This window comes from Anser brachyrhynchus (genome assembly GCF_964034855.1).
Source record: "Anser brachyrhynchus genome assembly, chromosome: 9".
NCBI classification, from domain to species: Eukaryota; Metazoa; Chordata; class Aves; order Anseriformes; family Anatidae; genus Anser; species Anser brachyrhynchus.
The window spans coordinates 17,994,281-18,016,972 of record NC_137703.1 but is presented as its reverse complement, the minus strand read 5'-3'; the positions used below and the strand labels follow the sequence as shown (position 1 = coordinate 18,016,972).

General features: G+C 37.8%; 1 protein-coding gene across 4 annotated transcripts in view; it reads right to left on the bottom strand.

Annotated features, from left to right (window-relative positions):
• Positions 1–700: 700 nt before the first annotated feature.
• Positions 701–22,692, bottom strand: part of UGGT1 (UDP-glucose glycoprotein glucosyltransferase 1) — a 43,686-nt gene continuing 21,694 nt past the window's right edge. For 2 of the 4 annotated variants that reach the window (XM_080605129.1, XM_080605132.1), the window contains exons 22-42: positions 21,768–21,791; positions 21,144–21,238; positions 20,295–20,501; positions 19,564–19,695; positions 18,482–18,612; positions 15,930–16,025; positions 15,509–15,611; positions 14,956–15,035; positions 14,031–14,220; positions 11,423–11,581; positions 9,618–9,703; positions 9,163–9,247; positions 8,032–8,120; positions 7,486–7,590; positions 6,883–6,967; positions 5,434–5,616; positions 4,062–4,222; positions 3,467–3,581; positions 2,648–2,764; positions 2,148–2,307; positions 701–1,694 (exon numbers count right to left, since the gene is read on the bottom strand). In XM_080605129.1, the coding sequence (XP_080461255.1) occupies positions 1,669–1,694; positions 2,148–2,307; positions 2,648–2,764; positions 3,467–3,581; positions 4,062–4,222; positions 5,434–5,616; positions 6,883–6,967; positions 7,486–7,590; positions 8,032–8,120; positions 9,163–9,247; positions 9,618–9,703; positions 11,423–11,581; positions 14,031–14,220; positions 14,956–15,035; positions 15,509–15,611; positions 15,930–16,025; positions 18,482–18,612; positions 19,564–19,695; positions 20,295–20,501; positions 21,144–21,238; positions 21,768–21,791 (2,429 nt within the window). In that variant the 3' untranslated portion in view covers positions 701–1,668. The remainder of the gene's footprint in view (positions 1,695–2,147; positions 2,308–2,647; positions 2,765–3,466; positions 3,582–4,061; positions 4,223–5,433; positions 5,617–6,882; positions 6,968–7,485; positions 7,591–8,031; positions 8,121–9,162; positions 9,248–9,617; positions 9,704–11,422; positions 11,582–14,030; positions 14,221–14,955; positions 15,036–15,508; positions 15,612–15,929; positions 16,026–18,481; positions 18,613–19,563; positions 19,696–20,294; positions 20,502–21,143; positions 21,239–21,767; positions 21,792–22,692) is intronic. The other 2 variants (XM_080605130.1, XM_080605131.1) reach the window with 1 other exon arrangement.

Below are 22,692 nucleotides of genomic sequence, written 5' to 3'. Positions count from 1 at the left end.
CATGCAGCATGACTGGTTAGTTTACTGACCTGTTCAACAATGACAGTGCTGTGCATTTAAGGGACCCTCTTTATTTTCACCATCTTATTTAAGAGTGTGGTTAGTGATTTGGGCATTTTCTTAAGCTGCCTATCCGTGGCATTACCCTTTTGAACAGTTTGAACTCTACAACTGCTGTCTTTCAGATTTCTCCAAGACATATCACATACAGTATTTCCAGGCAAATATCTTAAGTCAGGCTTATCTTTAGTGTGAAGCTCTTACAGAACATTTACCTGTATAAAAACAGGAGATGGAAATGATCCCAGTCTGGATTTCTAAAGAAGCAGCGTATAAGGAGCTACATTTTACTTTAGAAGAGAAATGCTAGTTTAATTCTTGTATTTCAACTATTCAATGTCTCAGTGCTCTAGGGAGTAGACAATAACCTTACTGAATGAGAGAAGCAGGGTTTAAGGATTTCTTTAAGGGGTATGTTTGTACGACAGTAACTATTGCAGTTATCTTTAAAAATTAAACCATGAATATGAATTACAAAACTAGCCCAGGATAACTTATCCTCAGAGCAAAATGTTTCCTTGGCTGTAGAGTAAATTAAAACAAATGCAAGTAAAATATTCAAAAACCCAAAAATCAAATAAGGAGAATAATGTGTGCAAGCAAAAAAAAGAATGATGAAAGGACTGAATGTAAACTAAAGTTTAAGACCTAAGAACTCCGAAGTTTTTATTCATGTGACAACATTTCTGTTTAAAGAAAAATAAAGAAATTTACATGATGAAAAGCTTCCAAGCTTCCACAGATTTTTTCATAAACAAACAAAAACATTCATGAATCAGTGAACCACAGAAATGGTAAAACCCTACCAGTTTTGCAGATTGGTTTAAATTTTGAGCAAGAAGGAAGGAGGCACTTTTATTTCCAGTCAGATGGGCTAGGATGAATTGAACTGTCAGATTCAATGTTCTGCTCACATTGTAAGCTTAGACATTTGTATCTGGGATGGGCATTTACACAGATTGCAGTAGCTTTACATTAAGCCCAACCTTCAAAAGTTGGGCAATAGAAGATGACAGGAAATGGTGACTAGGTAATGCTGAATTTGATAAAAAATGAAAGGCATACTGAAGAAATCTGAGAAAGCATTTTTGACTGTTTGAAAACTTGCAGATGAAACAGTATCCCAATTCAAGGCCTGATGATTCTGAGTCTTTTAAAGTCACCTGGAAAAATTAACTCCATCAGTTGAGGTTAGGACTTATGTTCTAGCCAGTTCAGATTGTTCTAGTCTAGTTCAGATTGCTGTGTCTGCATTTTCCAGGCTCTCAAGTTAGATCTGAGGCTAACAGGATCTTCATCAGTTGTGGAGGTAGCAACAGCTGAAGGAACAGGCTGTGGCTTTTCCAGTGGATTCTGAAGTTGTGATTCTGAAATGCTAAACTCCATCATGGGCTCTTTCATTGCCACCACAGGTGCAAAAACCAGTAATGCTAATTCCAGCAATCCAGATCTTATTTCATATGCAGAAATTAACCCATAGGCAAGTAATAAAAATGCATACATCATCCCATTCAATTATTCAGCAGTTTTGCAGACATACCGGAAAAAACTAGCTTTCAATATAAAAATTGTCTATGAAACAGTCTAACTTGAATTTTTCTCCATGGATCATAATTCCACATGAGCTGCTTGATCTGTAGAAGAGGAGAGAAGAATAAATACTGCATTTCCAGCTTCCTTAATTCACAAATTGGTTTGAAACTTAGTATTCAAACCCCAGACACTTGTTCTTTGCAAAGTTACCTGGGACTGAAGAACAATTAATTCCCCCATATCTATAATGGCACTGTAATTAAGGGTTAAAATAAGGCCAGGTTCATAAAATTGCAGGAACAGGGAGGATCTTTAATGGAACTGAGAAGAGTGAGAAATAGATCTCTGTTCTCTAGGTTTCAGCACGAATTTAAGTTACACGTGCCTGACTTGGCAAAGTGCTTCTGTGCCATTAAAATACGCAATTATTTAACGCATCCTCCATGCAAGCCTTTACATGGTGCAAGCTTACAGTGAATGAGCACGAGGCTTTACCCCAGTCCAAACAGGTAAGAAGGAGATTGCAGAAGAAGGAACACAGTCAGAAAGATTACCTTGTGTGTGTTGTCCTGACATCTTAGCTGGTGTTCCTGTTTCTTTTTCTTTCTGGAAAAGACTCTGGAGCTGTTTGATTTCTTGATCATAGTCCTGCCATTCTGGAACTATACGCATTGCTGCTTGCAACTTGGGCTCTTTGGTCATTGGGTTATTACACTGCAAACAAAACGCACCAACTGTTCAGACACTTAATGCATAAATAAGCTCTATTTACTGAACAGAGGAATGCTTCCCCCTGGTGGAATTAATCTGTTGTTAGTGAACACTTAGTACATGCCAGTATTTTAGCTAGAGTGCAGTGTAAAGACTCCTCACAAATTCATGATGCCACTCCTCTAAGAAAAATACAGAATATCAAGGGGGAAAAAATGAAGTACTGAAAACACTGAAGTAAAAATATATAGGATGAGGCACCTAGATCTGAGATTAGGAAATGCCCTAAAATTTATCACTATTTCATTGTGACATAAGAATGAGGGAGCCATACTGTACTTACTAGATCAATGGTTTTTGCTCTCTTCTTTGAGGAATCATCACACCATGTTTCACACCAAAGCCACTCCTGTGGCAGTGATTTAATTGGCACCTGGTGGATCATGTTGTTAGGCAAATCCTGTTGTGAAGAATAAGATTTAGTAGCAGTTTCCACAGGGTGCAGTGCCAGGGGGGAATAACTGTCCCACCAGACAGCATTGAGAAGTTTTGTGATTTCTGTAAGTAGAGAGGTTTGTTCCCCAGGACAAATGAAAAATAATGCATCAACCTTTCATTCCAACCAAAGTCCTTCGGAAAAAAAAACGAAACTGAATAATACAACTGTTAATCTTACTTTGTTGGAACTTAAGTCTAAGAGCAAACATGATTAAAGTAGTAGTAACAAACCTGTGTCAAACCTGTACTGGACCAGTTTGAAGACCATTGTTAAGTAAATAAAAGTGCCGTGTTACTTTTCTATGCTTGACAGTACAAGCCTTATTTCCACGTTATCAAGTCAGTACACAGTAAACCACTTGGAGCCAGACAGCTCAAGAAACATTCAGATACATTCTTCTTAACATTCAGCTGTGTTACATATTTACCTTAGAGTATACCGGAAAAACTGACAGTCTGAAGACATGCAAGAGGAAACTGTTGTTTCCACCTACCATCTACATTTGGTTCTATGCATATGTGCCTCATTTGATGGCAGGGAGTAATGGGACTGCCACTGGCATTTGGCTTTGGTAGAAGTTTGGCCAATACAGGAGAGGTCCTAATTTGCCATCATACCACAGTACATGCATGCATGCATACATACAATAAAATAAATACACACCTGATCGAGGTTAGACAGACTGTTAGGGTCCTGACTAAGACCCTGATATTGTCCTCTGAGTCGATCTCCAGCTGCTATCTTTCTGAACTTCTTCAGATCCACAACATACAGGGCACTACATGGAGATGACATAGTTAGCAGTGACATTTGACTGACGGGAAACTACTGCAGCGCCAGTAGACCCTGAGATTTAATATGTTAAAAACAATTTGATATACTGCCACCAAGAGATTATCTAATATAAGGAAGGAAAGCAGTTCTAACTAAGGTCATGGCACATACGTAAAAAAATACTCAACAAATCTATCTTAGCTTTGTTGTCATGCAGTCCCTTCTTCCAACATTTGTTATTAACAAATGAAGATGCCTGTTTAGTTAACACTTCAGTTCTTCATCTGTAAAAGCTGTATCATACTTAATAACTTCAGTGTCCCTAGTGCTTCCAATGGACCAGAGGCAATGGAACCTTAAAGAAGCAACAGTAAGCAAAAAGTGGTTCACTGCAGTGCTGTGGACCTCAGCTAGTTTTCTGCTAATTCTAATTCGTAGCAAAAGCTTTCTACTTGCATTTTGGGGGGGTGGAACTTTTCAGTACCTGATATGGTATTTTCTTCCAGCTAAATGACTTGCCCAGTATCCTGATTTCCAGAACCTGTAGCCATCCATTTCTCTTCGACTGTCACAGAACGGAGTATATCCATAAGGAGCACCATCTAGATTGAAATCTCTTAATTCCTTGAGATCTGTGCGCACAATCTGAAGGGAAAGGACGGTTTATTTTTATTTGTAGAAGCCTGCCAAGGGTTATTTTGAAATGCTGGTTAGGATTTAATTCAAACGGAGCAAACAGTGAAAAGAAAAATCATCTGTTACTCTTCTCTACCATCTTCTGCATTATGCATATGTAGTACAAAAACAGGGCACCAAGTCCCGTCTCATTGGAGCTGGGTCAATTAAACTGGACCTTAAAGTAATCTGATAGGGGTTTGCTTGACAGCTGAAGTGCCAAATTGTTGCTTAGCAAGCAGCAGAAGTTCTCACTATAAATGAACTCTGCTATGATCCCTTTGGTTTCCTTTCTTCTTGAAAGTTTGCAAACCCTTCAGAGATGAAGGCTTTTTAATGTCTTTCTGACACAGGCACTGTGGCAGTAATACTACTCTAAAAACACCACTCTAGTGGAAACAATCTGCATTAATATATCTTTTAAAAACAGAGCAAAAACTGGATAAATTGAGAACAGCATAGCTTGGAATTTAACCTAGGTGATACTTAAGCATAAGTTGTAATGGTTTTAACTGACATGGGATCATGATGTACATATGCCAAAATGCCAAAGGTATTTTATATTTACATGTTGATAATCCGTACTTCTCAATTTCATGTAAGTTTTGGAAGGAATTTTTGTTGGCAGTTCTCACTGCACATGCACCGTGTACTTTCAAACCATTCAGGCAGTAAGTGCAGACAAAGCCTTATAGATATTGTTTGCTTTGCAGCAGGGCATGGCTTCATGCCCCAGGGAATTACTTTCTCGCTCCTCTGCAAGCCATTCAGATCTGGCCAAGTCAAAAGCAGGGGAGTGGGAGGAGGAGGGTGTTTGGTGACTTAGGAAAACACTGTGTGTGGTAAGTGATCTGCAGCCTGGGAGAACAGAGAACTGGAACTGGAGAAGAGGCAGGGCAAAATCAGAATCTGTTTGGCAAACTAGCTGGAATCACAACAGCAAGTGAGTGAGGAACCAGAGAAAAAGTAAGAAACAGGCCAACAAGAACAAATTTTCTGGAAACAGGCAGGAAAAAAACACATACTGAAGCATGCTATAGTTACAGAATCAACCTTCAGTCACGCCTGTGAAATGCCCAAACTTGCAACCTTTGTAATAACACAGAAATTGTATTCAAGAATATACTACTATTAGAGAGGAAAAAAGGAAAAAGATCAGGCAATTCCACCCTCTGTGTTACCTGATCAGCATCCACAAATAAGATTTTATCAACAGCTAATGGGAAGAGCACGTCTAGAAAGAGGATCTTGTAACCCCAGATGATACGCTGTTTCTCTGTTTGCTGATGAAGCCAACGTGGCCATTTATACTGGACAAGCTCATACTGGAAATTATACTTCTTTGCCATGTATGGGATGAACTCCTGCAGAGGGATGGGGAAAAAAGTAGATTATCTCAGTTCTTTGTTACACTGCAGGAAAAATAAAAGTGCATTACAAGAAATAGACTTCAGTCCCACAGTAAGTCACAGAACATTAGAATGAAGAAATTAAACAGCACAAAGAATAACTACAGTTTCATGGTTACTTCAGACAGATAATGACATAAACCCAAACTGTACAATCAATATAGATTGTAAAGCCAACTATCATGAGACAACTATTTTGGCATCCTTTCACCGCAGAATTCCTTATAAGCCATTTTATAGTGATCCATATAGATCAGTTTAAAAGAATGCATTACTCAATTTGTAGAATTCAAATACAGTAGAGATATTATTTAGAACTGTACAAATCAGTACATGGAAATAATAAAACTAGAAAAGAATCGGGAGAAATCCTTTACTGGAACAACTTGTCCCACTGTTCGATCCGATCAGTTGACATTCACGTCTGTGAGGCCTCCTCTGACAGTGGGAAAGCACACATTTAGCCAAGAGATACTGGTAGAACATGACCATTAGCAAGGGGGTACCATGTTGCTGCATCACCCCAAGAGCAGTCACAGCACAGACCATTTTTGTAGCAACAGGGACACTGCTAATTATTTCCCCTTGAGCTCATAAACTGGTAAGATTCTCTAAGAAAGGCTGCTTCCTAATATTACACGTTAGAACTTCTAAGTTCCTGAAATACACAGTTTTGACATTCATTTACTTCCGGGTTATGTTTTGAATTCTGCTATTTGATTCATGAGGTATCACAGATGTTAAGTATTTCCAGGTACATTCCTCTAGAGCCCGTAGCACTCTAGCATGCACCACTCGTGTACTCCAGTCAGTCTGGAAAGATCGTTTTAATAACTACCTTATGAAGCTCTCACCATACCTAGTTGGTAAGCCCTTGCTTCTCTGGTAGTTTTTTTTTCTATGCTCTTTTCAACCATTATGTATTAGATGAAAGTTTATAGCCCTGAATTTCATCTCAAAATCTACGCCATTACCATGCGAGTTAAAAAAAAGGTTCAAACTCTTTCAAGTATCATTTTACTAGTAAGTGCTTTTCTCTTAAATATTTACCTTCAGCAGGAGCCCACTATTTCCAAAAGCTAGTTTGATGCTTTGTCAAAATAGAAGGTATACAGGACACGAAAGCGTACATATGTTTACGTAACAGTATAATGCACAATTCAAAACATTTTTCTTATTTACTTTTTCTGCAACAGAATAAATTTCTAATTAATAACAAACCTTGAATGTAGGCGATAAGTAGTTCTTCAGAAACCAAAACTTTAAAGGAGTCTTGGTATGTTTCAGCACAGACAACATCATTATGCTATCAAAAGAAAAAATAAAACATTTACAGGAATAGCTACCGCCTGCTAGAGATCAGCTGCTTAACAGAGTACAAATTGCTATTTTAAACTAGACTAACTATAGTATGTGAGATTACTGATCTTTGTGCATGAAGAAAAAGTGGGTAGCTTCACCCTATTAGATATTGCTTAATTTTATCTAAAATATAAAATCTGTTGGTTTTCACAGTCTGTTGAGAACAGAAGTTCAGATTCTTTTCCAAGGCAACTATGACTTATAATTTCTTAACAAAATATTTGTATTTAATTATTTTCTAGGGAGAAATTTCTAGGACAGCAACATGCTATCTATTAAATTAAGTCTATTTTGAACGTCTGCATAGCATGCAGACAAAAGTTACTGTAATACAGCAGAGGCAAAAAAGAGGACTTGAGCTTTTTTTTTTTTTAATATTCTTTCAAATTCTAACCTTTTTACTTGTGAACAGCAATGCACATTTACCATTTGAAACCCCCAGAATATAAATTCTGAACTAACCGTAGGAATCGTTCATAAAGGTGTCCTGAAGCCACAGAGAATATATTTAATACATCATCTTTATCCTGTTTCACATCTTCATTCTTTTGTCCTCCTGTGAATCCCCTGGAAGGATGAATATGTTTGTTTAATATAGTACAACTGCGTGGTTTGGTGTCCTCCTCCCCAGTCTGGGCATCACAGTCCACAAGGCAGAGCACTGCAAACACCAGCGTGGATGACCTGGTAGCTTATATGCGACCGCCTATTCAATTGAAAGATTCCTGGCTGAGATACAACTCTTGGAAACAGTGTTTTCAGACTTCCCTGTAGCACAGGTGGTAAGGGAACCTAAGCAGGGCAAAGCAGTAACCTCAGTTCTCTAGAAACAGAGGGGACCTATGAAAGACAGGGAGTTTGTGATGCACCGTTTTGATGAGTCAAGCCCTAAACTCAAGCTGTCTTACCAAATGGCTATGAAATATCACGGAACTAGCTGTGTCATCAGAAAAGCAAACACTTTTCCAGTTTCAAGAGGCTTGCAGGTTATTATTGAATCAGCTTTACCATTTGAGAGATTCCCAAAATCCAGATTCATTCTCACTGGTACCATCACTTAGTAGATCTTCATTCATCATGTCTAGTTTTTTCTGAACCTGTGAAACATATCACTGCTTTAGTGAGTGGAACTAGATATTGGGCAAACAGCTGTGGAGCGTTGTTTTGACACTGTCCCTGTTAGTACCCATTTCAGTTACGTCCAGTTAGCTGATGTGTAACCTAAGCTGTCTGGAGAAACAGCTCAGTAGTGAACTGACATTTTGAAAATAGATTCCAAAGCTGTTCTCAGATAACCAAGGGCATGTTAGTCTAGATGGTTAAAAATGCTTTGCTAAGAGGTATTTAGTGACTATCTTTGTTGGTGGAAATTAGCAGAGAAAAAAATTCATACAAACCAGCAACCTGCCCCAAAAACAACACAACACCTCAACATCACTTTCTGTTTTTAGAAAGTGTTATTGGCCATTGAAACTCCCAAGCAGTTAAGTAGATGAGGCAGAAAAAAGGAAAGGCAAAAAAGGGAAAAAAAGAAAGGCAAGAGAACATCCCAGAATTACTCCAACACAAGTAAATCCTGTGAGGAAACATGAGCCAGATGTGTCACAACCATCATTTACCAGTCATCCTCATTAAGCTTTTCAGCTATATTGTTATATAATAAGCAACCCTAAAAAGACAGTAGATTAATAAATTGCCTTTTTAAAAAAAAAAAAAGGTATCCTCACCTATTCTATCAGATTGATAGATAATGTATTACCAGATGAGTAAATTTTATCTGTAACAAAAAATACTGGCTCAGCAGATACGTGGAACATTTAAAACTCCACTTTATATATAAAAACAAAACTGACTTTTTTTCTTAAGTAATAAGCATAACTGAGTCAGTAAAATTTAAGCGTAATTGTTTCTCACATGCATCCAAAAGGAACAGCAGTTACATGTCATTCTCTTCTGCGTCAAAAGAAACAAAACCAAGTCTACAGACAATTCCCTCTATCATAAATGCTGTGATGTGAACATTTTGCAAACTGCTTCTAATGTAAGCTTGTAGGAAGGGATTATCAGGCCCTCAACAGTTCTTCCCCCACTATTGGTCAAACAATCTTTTTTAAGAGCAACTCCAGTTTTTATACTCACTTTCACTTTAATAATTTTGCTCTTGAAGTTGTTGAGAACAACAATAACTTCATTAGCTTCAGGTGGAGAGTCTGTGCCATCATGGCTGAAAATACAGCAAAACCACTTATTTAGTTTTTTTTTTTTTTTTGAAAACACTGCCTTTACTAAAAAGTAGAAATGTCCTTTATTTCTTCTACATGTTTTTCTACATACTATTAAAGCTTAGCATCGTAAGACAGGTTTGAGACATGCAACAAGATAAAGTTACAAATACATATATTTGAACACAGACTGAGTTTTGTAAAGGAATTCATTTATTTCATCTCAATTTACGTTCAGTAAAAAAATGCAATTTGCTGTACAGTTCAATTACACTTTGGCAAATGAACTGTTAGATTCAGGTATTAGCATGCATATATCTAATTCAAAAGTTTCACAAGGAAAATATCAAAGTATCTCTTGTGCTGTCCTACCTGTAGATTCTGTAGATATCCTCAGATCTGCCCTTTCTCAGTCTTAGAGTCCATGCACCAGGATTGGCTTTTAACTGGAAGTAACCCTGTAAAGGGAAAAGAGTATCTGCCAATTTCCAGAAAACACAAATGCAGAAAAACAGGTTTGTAAGTCATGTATTTTGACCCACTGTTTTATATCTGGAAATAGTTATTTGTAAGCTAGCTGATTAATATAACGATAAGGCCTTAAAACCCAGAGAAGTAAGCATGTATGGGTGTGGGTAACACCACAAAACTCAGAAGTTCCATTCAAAATCCTTACTTTTTTCAAAGAGAAAGATAATTATTAAAAGGTCCAGCTTAATTTTTTAGATGACAAGAAGTCTTCAGAGTGTCTTGGTAGGAACAGCACAATTGTAAAGTTGTTTCTGCAAAAGTCTGCTTTCGTGAAGGAATGAGCCAATTTCTAAACACTAGTTGGCAATTACACAGCAGTCTGCAAAACGTTTGCCTCTAAAAATACAATTTTTATCTATTGTGAAGCTATACAGACTGGTATTTCAGCTACAGCAGGGAGTAGTAACATAGGTTATATATTACAAGATTTCTCTTCTACAAAACCTAAAAAAATACAATGTAAAATTCCAGTACTGCATGCATTTCTTGTTGCATTTTCAGGTTCCAGATCTGAGAATTTGATGTAGATTATTACACCAAAAATAAACAAAACATTTGTAGCAACATCTCAATGTCCCATTCAGTTTTTTACTTTGACCCCACAGGCACCCAATTCCACATATGAACCAGTCTGTGTTAAAAAAATAAAAAGAATAAAAAATACAAAAGACATTCCTGTTCTCTTCATAGCCCTTCACGGTATAGACACTGAGGAAGAGGATTAGCATTAATTAGAAAAAAACACCTCCATGTCATTAAGCTTTATTCCCTAGCATATTCATACACAATGTGATCATAAAGAAAATAAGGGTCTTTCTACAGTTACAAATATCACATCATTAACCTGGCTAAGCAAAGGCTTAGAGAAATAGAAAATAAATATAAGAATTTAAAAACAAATATTTAGAGGCAGTGGACATTTCATCGTTATTTGTTCTTCAATACATTCAGAGATTCCAAGAAATACAACTGACAGGTTATTTCAGTTTTTCACTAGAAATGGTTAACGTCCCTTGCCATAATTTCAGACTATCACCTCTCACAGAGAACAGACACTGAAGAGAGACTGACCCCTTATGCATCTACCTTAAAGACAGCTGCAGGGCACAATCACATACTTGGATTTCAACACTTTTCCTCAACTAAATTGAGAAATTCCCCTTCTTTCACACTTCCTTTGTTTTCTACAATGTTGATCATTCCTGCTTATTCTATCCATTTGTTCTGTAGGTCTCCTGAAGAAATGGGTTACAAGTATGACACCTGTCCACCTGAAGCTTACAATATCAGAGTGGATGGTCTAAGGAGTACCGTCTATGAAAAATAGAACTGCCTGACCTGTCCTGGAAAGAGGTTACCTAGAGATATTGGCATAATTTTAAGATACTCCAGAAGTTCCTTCTCAGCAAGCTGAAGGGAAAGGAGTGCATCTTTAAAAGGTAACAGACAAACAAGTTTATTGCAGAGTTTTAGACATCAATGTGAGGAATGATGTGGTTCTGATATATTTGCAAGCAACTGTGGAGTGCAAGTGATGTCATATATCCATAGCCTACATACTAGAAGATATTTAATGGTTTAACGTAAGGAATTGTGCTGACTGGAGAACCCAAGTTATTTGTTGCCAATTTCAATCAAATGCTTACCAAGTTGGCCATAACAATGGTATCTACGATGACAGGATTGGTTGAAGTTCCCAGTGTAAACTGGAGTCCCCGAGGTGGCTGTCCAGTAGTAATATCATAGCAGTGTCCTTCCAAAAGTAGATACTCTAATTCATATTCTGCAGCAACAACGTTATCCACCTGTAAGGAGAAGATATTGCTGAATTTAGCATTAGCTCTAGAGTGCAATTCTTTTTTAGTGATTCAGTTACTATCTAAAATAGCCATAGAAATCAACTAGCACCTTACTGTACCCGAGTATTTCTATTAGACAAATACCTAGAAAACCTTAAAAAGCTTGGTTCCATTGAAGCAAAAAATTTCATGACATGTATTGTTAAGACTGTCCTTTATCAAAACTCTCTTAATCTTAACTGGTAAGATGCTAGGATAACAAAAGTGAAGGACTGTTGCTCTATCTTACAACTCTTTTCACAGTTATTGTAGGATTTAGTCAAATAAGTGATCGATCTCACAAGAAGCCTGTTGACAGGCTTCAGAACTTTGAACCGAAATCTCTGTAAAGCTAATCTAATCTAACATCATCTGAAACAAATGTTTTATTTTGCTCTACGTTACTCTTGCAATGTGCTAGGGGTACTGTCGGAAAGACTGATTCCTTTCTTCTACAATAAACAAGAGTCCTCTATACCTTATATAAGAGTCTTCTGTTCATATTTACCCTGAGGACGCAACATAAGCAAAATATTAGTCTAATCTCACAAAGCATCTTCTCTCATTCCCACCCCCCCCTCCCTCAGAGTTTCAATTCATCTAAGTTGTGGGGGCAGAGGGTGGAACAAATTCAGAGGTTTGAAATGCATGGCAGTACCTGCCATTTGGTGGTTCATTTATGGCTTTACAGTTTTGTTTTGCTTTTCATCTTGGAACCTAACAAACAAAAAAACCCAAAACCCATGCAACAACAGCAAAAGCTCCTAAGCTCCCCCACAAGAAATCTGATTTCCTAGACTTCCAAATAAAGTCGTGCAGGCTTAGCAGTACTGGAGCACTGCACCAGATCCCCAAACACTACCGGAGATGTGAGAGTAAGGAGAGACTAATAGTAGGATGTTCTGTGATGAAGTAACCCACATTTGTAATGACCACAAGGCTGTCCATGCTGTTGCTTTGCAGAAGGCCTATTTGTAAGGAGCGTGACCATCTTGTTACACGTGCAGCAGGTGGGTTTCCATGCTGCAGGTGTGGGAGGACACTGGGTCAGGGAGCTGAGCTTCCCTCTCACCTCTAGAGGTGGCTCCTCCAGCTCAGGGCTAAGGCACACTGGTGTGAGGACGCTTGTCCTGCCACTGCCCACGCCACACCTTTCTGTGGATAAACAGAGGACTTGAGCCTCCAGAGCTGTCACATCTTTTGCATACAATATTATTTTTTACTCTCTCCATATATGCTGTTTTTCAAGGCCAGCTACAAAGTGGGTTAAATATTTTCCCTTAAAATAAGCATCTCCTTAGGCTATTGGCTTCACACCCTTAAGTCCAAAATTTTATACTTCACATGACATATGGATTTTCTAACTTTTAGTATGTGCTTTTAGTGCACATTGTAACAGATTAGCATAGTGCATTTATAACTGTTTATGAGCCCATTATTTTTAGAACTTCTAAAAATTATTAAAGTCCAAGTTAATTTTTAACAGCAAGAGGTTAATAATTAGCACTGAATGATCTATCCCATTCAAGATTAAGTGAGAATCATCAGCTTGTACATACAGATATCCTTCTTTCGTTTTTAACATCATTTTGATACTAATTTCACCTCCTTGGATTTTCTTTTCTTCTTCACTTTATCCTTTAGTACAGGGGCACACTGCCCGGATCAATATGCTAGCGGTCTAATTCAAGGCCTGTTCTAATAACAACCACCTCCTAAAACTACTGCAATTGAGTGGTTTTCTGTTGCATCAGTTCCACTGTTTTATTGATACTGCATTCCTTTGTGGGTCACAAGAGCGTTTGTTGGTAACACAAGCTGTGAAAATGAACAAGTAGCTAAAACATGTTTGGTGGCTTCTCAGAGCAAGGAAAAGTAAGTGGAAATCACTTACTGGAACAAGACTCAGATCTTACTTCAGAATTTCTAAGGACAAGCTTAAACAAAAAAAAAAGTGTCTTATTTTTTGTTATGATGTTAGCAGTAGGGAGCTCCAATGAGAAATACATTTTTTAATTTGTAAGTTAAGATGACCAACAAAGTTTTTTTCTGGCTCAGGACATTCTGAAATGTTATACATGCACACACTCAGAACACACGCGTATATATACGTACACACACACGTGCACATACAGTCAAAACAGCACGTCTGTAGAATCTGCTTCAGACCTACAGTATTTTTCAACCTGTGGTCCCCAGGCATCCGTGAGTATCTGAGGGCAGCGATCTGCCAGTGAACTTTATCTGCAACCCTCACGTAAAACTTTCAGGGGTCTACAAATGTGTGTGTTAACATCTACACCTTTATGTTTATTATCATTTTAAGATTTGAAAATTCTTTCCCATTACAAAAATACCCCCTGGAAAAATCAACAATACCTAAATGCAACTATAGTAACATGTTGATTTCACATACCTCATGTAAGTAAATATTATCAAGGTCATATGGGGTTCTGACAGATTCCACCATCCAGCTCTCAGGAGTATTTAGGTTCAAAGTGAACAGCGGAGACTGAGGCATATCCAAAAACTTTGCAATTGGTCCAGAAGCAAAGTTGTTATCTGCTGTGAAAGAAATTTCTGGCTCCAAAACATAGCGATAAAAGCTGAAATTTCAGGAAGATAATTTCAGAACATGTTTCTGCCGTACTCTGCATATATTTCACTGTTTGATCTTGCTGACAGCATCAATTTTTCCAGAGCTCCAATGTCTTTAAGAAGCCCAATATGGAATTTTTATTCCCTGATGTGTACGGAAGGCTTTGTCCAAAGCATCATGTTTAGAACAATCCAAATTTTCATCTCGAAGGAGCAACCAAAGTTTACACGACTCAACCATGAAGATTAGCAAGTTATTTACCCTTGCTCGTAGATATACAAAGACCCACCCAACTCGTAAACCAGCAGAATTGCCTCACGCCATCCACAAATTTCTATATTCTCTATGGGAAATCATGTCATTGTACAAATGAGTTGAAAGCAGTTAATGAGACCTTCCAATGGACATCCGACATGTCTGTGCTTGCACATTCCAACAAGTTTATCTTTCTCTCTCTCTCAGGGTTTTGGATTGTGTTTGGATGTTTTGTTTGGTTGATTGCATTGTTTTTGGTGTGGATGGATGGGAGGGTAGGAGTAGAGGTTTGGGAAAAACAGCCCAGCAGAGTTGTGGAACCTGATAAGGGTGGTTTGCTCAAACAGGCTACACCGTAACTTATGACAAGTCTTCCAAAGGGTCACTGCCAACTGCACTGTTGTAAGCACATGCTTCCATACTGCTATTTTTCAGGTGTCTGTTTTTTTTTTTGTTTTGTTTTTAACCCCAGAATGGTATTGCTTACCTTTTCAGAGGCATGTCAGAAAGTTTGGACTGGCAGTTCATAAACACTCTTAGGTTCATATTTATCAATTGGTTCAAAACCTGAAGTAACAAAAGAGACATCTCTTAAAATTCTAACTAGGAACGCTGACCAATGTTTTCCTAGACAAGACCTCTCAAGGAGGCATGTAACCTGCTCGTTTCTCAATCATCCTTTTTCGTTATTTGCTTCACCACACCCATCTTTTAGCTGCTTGCTTTAAGTAGATCAGTTACATGCTCCCTCACACTGCAGGCATTGTTTTGGGGATGCAGAGACTTTCTTTCTGGAGAATAATTGTTGCAAACTGAACTTAAAATGGTGAAACTAAATGCTGACTAGAAGATATCTAAGCATGATCTTGCTAGCGTGTAGTGCAGAGGAATTCCAATAATGCATTGTGCATTTCAGCTGCATTAAGAGAAGGCCAGTGGTCACTACAGAGTCAAGGTGGAAGACAAACATTGCAAAATTACAGATCTGGAGAGCACTTTCTGAAATTGTCATAAAACAAATTAGAACACTGTATACATACCAAAAGTAATGGAGCAAGTCTTTGAGCATCTCTGGTAACTGGATCAACAATAGCCACGACATCAAAGTATGTCTCCCCCTCTTTTGGTCTCAGTTTAACTGCACTAAACAGTTAAAAACAAGTTTAAACTATCAAATATATTGGATAAATACAGCAAAAACACTATCCATCTCCTTCTGATGTCAGATTACTTTCCAAATGCTATTTATCTTCTGAAATTAGATAGAGAAGAAAATACATATATACATACACATGTATAGAGATAGGTACACAGACGTGTAATTTATGAAATCTGACTGTGCTCTGAAAACTGTTGGGGACTTCCCTATTGCTACTTGGATTTTTTTTGACATTAAATGTAACTTAAAAACATGGGAATGTTAAAAGACAAGGAAGAGCATATTGCTTAGCAATCCTATACCTGTATCGTTCTTCAAAAAAGTGATATTCAATCCTTGCCTCTCCTTTTGGTTGAGCAGAGAGAAGAGCATCCACTTTCATTACCAAGTCACTAGCACTGAAGAAGGAAAAAAAAGAAGTTTACAGCTAATCACAAAATGCATGTACCTACTATGTTTCTGTCAACTAGCAGCAAAAGAAGTCAGAACTGAATTCACATAAACTAACAGTTCTACCACCTCTCTTCAAAAGCATTTCCCTGCTTGCACATATTTATAATTAATTAATTTGAAAAACAGTAGCGTGGAAATAGATGATCAGTGCTTCTGAAAACACAATTTAATCCAAAATATGGTGCCCTTACTGTCCTCCTCCTTTTACTCCAAGGATTCTTTGAAGTAGCTCTGAAGAATTAAGCAGATGTAGGAGTTAATCTACCGGTAAGATAATTTAAATGAGTTGCAGTCTTCTTATCCCTGATGGTACAAAAGGATTTAACTAGCAATTACAGAACAGCTGGCATTTTAGGTGTCAACCATGCTGCAGACACTGCATCCCTTAACTTGACCAACCTCTCTTAGATCCGTAAGAGATTCAGATCAAACCCTTGTTTCACAGCAGTCTTCTTGTTCTATACTGTAAATCTTAAGTAGTAGGAAGAAACTTTCAAGAGAGAGGGGTCCTATCATTAAAACATAATTACTTCTGACAATTTCTTTCTTTTTATTATTCCCATAAATTTTCTTTAGCTTTACCAAGAAGCAATGCTGTACTTAAAGGTCTGTCAGCTTTTCCTTTATTAACTCAGTCTCATAGATTTATACTGACAGCTGTTTAAATTGTTCATACCAAAAACATAAGGCTGGGGAAGCCTGCCAAGTTCTACAGTGTTTTTCAATGCAGCAGATCAGTTCAAAATTTTGCAAAAAACCTTGGCAGCGTTCAAATAAAACACACGCAAAAAAAGACTGCTCTGTCCAAAACTAGCCAATATTCTCACTATGACATCTTCTCCCACCCTATTATCCAAGAAGTCTTATATCCCTCTGGATTCCCAATACAGCAACAGATGTAAAAGCATTTGGAACACTGTAAAAACCCATCCTCTTCGGATTCAGAATCACAGATTTCTGCACAAAAGACCATATGCTTAACATATCTGATTGGCCTCTAACAGCCAAGCAGTAACACAGAAAGATGTAATGCAAAATGGGGGAAATATCTTAGTGATAACCTCCATCCCCCCCCCCATGTGCTTATGGACTTCAGATTTGAACCAGAAGATGTCTTTCATCTGAATACCTCGCCTCTGTTCTTTTTGTAAGAATTATCTAGAACTATGATTTTCACTATCTCATCTCTACCTCTTTTTCTGTAGTTTCTCTTTAAAAAGTTAAAAGCAGTTTACATGATTCTCTAGCACTGACAGCAAAATGTATTACTAAAGTGTTTCTGATATTGATAGGCCAGCAGCAGGTAGCTGAACTAGAAACAGATTCAGAAAGCATACTCCAGCATCTCATTTTCTTCCTTTCTTCCTCCTTTTAAATAAGTAATCCTACATATGAGTTATGAAAGCCTGGCACGTAGGAGGTAGATTGTTTGAAACAGTGTGTCAGTTAAGATTTAGCTGGGAGAAAAACCCACGATAAGTCTGAAGGCCTTAATATTAACAAGAAGTTAGACTTCTGTTCCATTTAGAGAAGCAGAACAAGTAATCCAGTGAAGAAAGCATTTTCAAGAATAAATGTAATAACATATAGCAACGTATACCACTTCATAACACATACCGCAGCAGTAAACAACTCTCCTTTGCATATAGACAGTTTCTCTACTAGTAAAGCTGTCACCAATCAGTCTCGTAAGCCTCAAATGAAACTTCAACACACAGCAAGGAATTTAGCCAGACCCAGTAAAATGCACCACCACCCTCACTCTTCATTTTTTCAATCCACCTGTATCTTTTTTTTCCCCCCTCATCCAACAAATCATTTCCAGATAACACAGCAGGCTGTTGCTGTGATCCAGGGATTACCTCTGTGATTACCAACCAATGCATTTACAGTTTCATGTTCACATGAACAGTTTTATGGTAAATTCCTACTGTCTTGAGCTCTTCCCCAGTTTCTTGCAGCAGTTTCTTGCTGCTTGTCAGTGAAGCTTCAGCCAACACAGCTCCTTCAACTTCATTACAAGACATGCAGCCACGACAGATCGCTACTAGATATAGATAACAAATCAAGAATGAAGAACTCTGAGCACAGTACTATATTAGGGGTTGCTAGTACTCCCACTACGGCTTCCTGAATCTGGGGGATACAGTTACACAAGATTCTGTGAACTATTCTGTGAACTGCAAAAAAGTCACTAAAACACTTTTAAACCCAACAAAGACAATTTACATCTCTGTCCTTTCCGACTTGCTCATCTGAACAGCTGAGCCTTGACCATATCAATACGTGTTAGTTTATAACACCTATCCAGTGTGTACTTGATAAAAGCTTTCTCTAGGCTGCAGAAAGGGACTTCATCAGAATACCACCACTTTTTGCCAATTTCTTCATGTTTACTTACAGGTCTTCTTCAAATCCCAGCTGCTGAATTTGAGATTTGATTTTCTGTCCTGATGTCTTTAGTATGATATTCTCAAGGAGATGGAAATCATCCTGATTGAACATCTCACCATCCTCTAATGGGCCAATAATCTTTATTAAAAAAAAAACAAAGTGGGATCAGCACTAGTAGGTAAAGGCTACACTGAAAAAAAAATCATATATATATTAAATACTCAAGCCCAACCTTGGTTGGTTGTCAACTTTTCAGGCAAACATTAATGTCCGTGGCCACAAAGTTTAACAAAGAATTCTATTTACTTACAGACAAGAACAAAAAATACCCCAGTCATAAATTGCATGCTTAGAATTTTCACTGAGTGCTTGATTTGCAAAAATATAGCTTATTAAACTATACATGCAGTATTATACCTTGAAGGGTTAACAAAACACCAGGCCAATTGCAGTAGACCAGAAAAACTCCAGCAAATTTCACTCCTCTAGCCTTCAAAAGACTAAAAGCTTACGTAGACAATTCTTACTATTTTGCTAATGACAGAACTAGAACGCCACAACCCATCACTTAAAATTCTTAACCCACTAAAGTATGCAGAGTATACAGCAGCCACTGAAACTTTCTTCCCCCCCAAATCCTTAGCTAGCAAGCAGGTGGCAGAAGAAAACTAAATGGGTATGCGGCTGGGTTTCATTATTGGCAGTGAAATACTCTTGTAACACAATTTGCTTAATCGAAGTGGCTCTTGTAAAAAGAGCTAGTGGAAGAGATCAAGACACCAACATTGGGCAGTGAACAATCTACAGCACAATCACTCAAATTTATCATCCCCTTCAGCCCCTGGACTCAATTCATTGCCAACATGAGCGCAACTGCTATTGACAGAGCTGAATTTGTATGCAACACTAACAGCTAACTGTACACAGTACAAAGAAGAGGTCACTGTAGGTCTGAATAAATGAACTTGGAAGCAGTCAAGTGGCCTAAAGAAGGCAAACTCTCTGAATCTGATCCCTAGGCTGCCACTCTACCTCTGTGTCTTTCCCACATCTGGAATCTCTCTTTCACCATCTGGTGATTGATCTCACCCTTCCATTGCTGATCACAGCCCTCTGCCCCTTCTTCAGCTTTAGAACATCTCTGCAATATATAGCATGGGACAGAATAAAATCCACCTTAGGAGACTCAAAGGCTTCTTTGAAAATATTGATATCCATACCCTGAAAGAAAAGAATACCTGTCATTGAAATAGGAAGAAAAATACTCCTCTGAACACTTTTTAAAATACATCTTTTTTGTTTCTGTTCAAGAATATCTTAATGCCTTGCTAAGATTTATCTCCAGGCCCCTTCGTTTCGTGGTCTTAAACCTCGTTCTTGCCAGTCACCTTCAAACATTATCACAATTTCTGATGTGAAGGGCCACAACCCTAGTAGCTGTTGCTAGTTAAACCAGTAGTTCCATTCATTTGTTCTTAAGAGATTCTTGCCTAACCTTTTAAGACTAGTTTGAGAAACACAATTTTTTTCTCTGCTTTTTAAAGAGATCATGAGATTGAAGTTCTCTCTTAAACCCCAAGAAACCACTCACTCAAATAGATCCCTGAATCTGCATTCGTTTGACTTTTTCAAGTTGTGTAGCTTTGATGTGCATTTTTAGATGGACTGTTTTATTTAGGTAAGCTCAAACTTTCAGAGCAATATAAAAAAAGTTACGTTCCATTGTTACTTTATCTTATCTTTATCTGAACATACTACAATAAGAAATTCATTAGATGAACAAGTACCCTACCTTTGTAAACACCAACAGACATGCTTACCCCAACAGCAAATTCTAAGATGTCAGCTCCTGCCTCTAGCGCCTTTGCAATTTCTTCTTTTGCCATTTTGGTGATGAAGTTCTTGGCATTATTTGACGTTTGTGTCTGTAGAGCTGCCCAAATGGCCTTAGCGACAAGCGTGTTCTTGCTGTTTGGATCTTCACTGGGATTATTAATCATGCTAATCCGAACATTATTGCTGGATTTCTGTGTTTAACCAAACATGCATTAGGAAAGCTTTAGGTTTCAGCTTTCTTTTAAATGAAAAGTAGTCCATAATATAGTAAACTCCATAGCAAAAGTTTGTAAGAGTTATTTTAACCAGAAAACCAGATTTCAAATCAGGCAAATAACAGCACAAGGTTAAAAGGCTGAACGAACTAATTTAACTTCAAGTATTTAGTTTACCTACAGGCATCACTGTGATATCTTCTAGATAATACTGTGCCACACAAGAGATTTAGGACCATGGCCAGCACTCAGAGAGCTGGCAAAAGCGTGATTTATGAGTAAGCTACGTATTTTTGTAATTCAGTTACCTCCCTGGAACAAATAAGAGCAGAGAGCAATGCTCATGTTAATCTCCAAACAAAAACACAGACATCTTCAATTTAGAACCAGAGGCTTAAAAGAACATCTTTTCTTTATTGTATTAGCATAGTGCCAAGAGCGGATTCTGTCCTAGTACATGAAGGTCAGGGATGTTCCAGCCCCCTTAAACAAGCTGGAAAATAAAAAACCTACCTCCCCGGGGTCATACAACTGGAAGAAGCACAACTTGTGTTTTTCAAGGCTCTTTCCACTGTTTTATTATCAATTCTAACCTGTGCAAGTGAAAACACTACTTACCTGGTGTTTAATGGCATCATACAACAATTGCCTCCCTGAAGGTTTATCAAAATCACCAACAATCCAAAAAGTAACTGGTCTAACAAAAGAATCATCTGCAGAAAAAAAAAAAAAGAGGGTGCGGGGGGAATATTTGAAGGTGAAGGAAGGAAAGCTTCAGGTTTTCTTTATTTGGAGGAAAAACAAGGTGCACATGCAAAGATTTCAAAAAAAGTAAAAAGATATACGAAAAAAGTGGAGAAGGCTAAGCTAAAAAGTCTGGCAAGAGAGGAACAGTAGTATTGCTATCAGATTTCATTTACCTCATTCAGAAATCCCACATTGGACAGCATGCATTACTGTTTCTAAACTGGATTTCTTTATTTTTGCTACCGATTTAATTTAGAAATTATAAAAGGAACCTATAAAATAACCTACTGATTCCACCTAGGGTACAGACATATCTCTCCTTTGTACTGAAGCTGTTAGTTCAGAAAATCAGGTTTGTATAAAGAAAAAAAAGTGGTGAACCAAACATGCACTTAAACACCTTTCTTCATTTCTTGCTGGTACTAAAGCCAACGTTACAAAGGAACCAGAAAATTCCCAAAACAACAACATATGGAATGCTAAAGCATGTTTTACCATAAATCTCCTTGGAAGACATTCCTGGTCAAAAAGCAGAAAGGAAAAGGGGAAAAGGAAAGAGGCATTAATAATTTGACAGTAATCCTAATGCGTATCAAGAAGTCACAGCACTGTGCTGGGCATAATTGAATCACTGAAGCTCAGTTCCAGCAAGCAGCAGGTTCACCTTAATTTTATCAGAATAAACTTTGACACCTTCTCGCCACCAAATAGATTGATGCTTTATTTCCGTACTACAGCACTAGTCATAGCAGTTGCACACCACCCCATGACGGTATTATTTTTAAGACCATTTGCAGAAAATGCTGTGCCATTATGACTTGAATTGTTTATCATCTTCCCTCTTCAAAAACTATCAAGACAGCACCATTTCAGTTCTACTGCTGAGCCAACAGTGAAGTTATATGTACAGATATCTTTAAAAAAAATAAATGTGCTACAGCGTTACTATAATCAGGTACCAGTTATTAAGTATCTTAATTGACCCAGAACTGTCAAGCCATGGGATTGCAAACTAATACACACTTAAAGGAGCATGTGGAGATAGAGGTTTAATTAATAATCTACAAAGAGAAAGCAAGAAACTCCTTCAGGTTTAAGCGGCAACACAAACGAAAGGCAAATACTAGACAGAAGCAGTGGGAACACTTAAGGTTCCACATGCATGCAGGTGGCTGAAGTACTACTGGGGAGACTTGTGAGAGCCTAGTAAAGAAGAGAGGCAGGAACAAGAGGAATTGGTTCAAATGACAGCAGCTTACTTATGATTCCTAACAGAAATGCAGGAAAGGCCTGATTAAACTCTGTATTATGTCTGTGCATGCATTTCTTATAATAAGCAGTATAGCTGAGTTTTAAGACTAACAGGGGACATGATGTATACCTATAATAAAGCAATGCCATCATTAAAAAAGCAGTACGT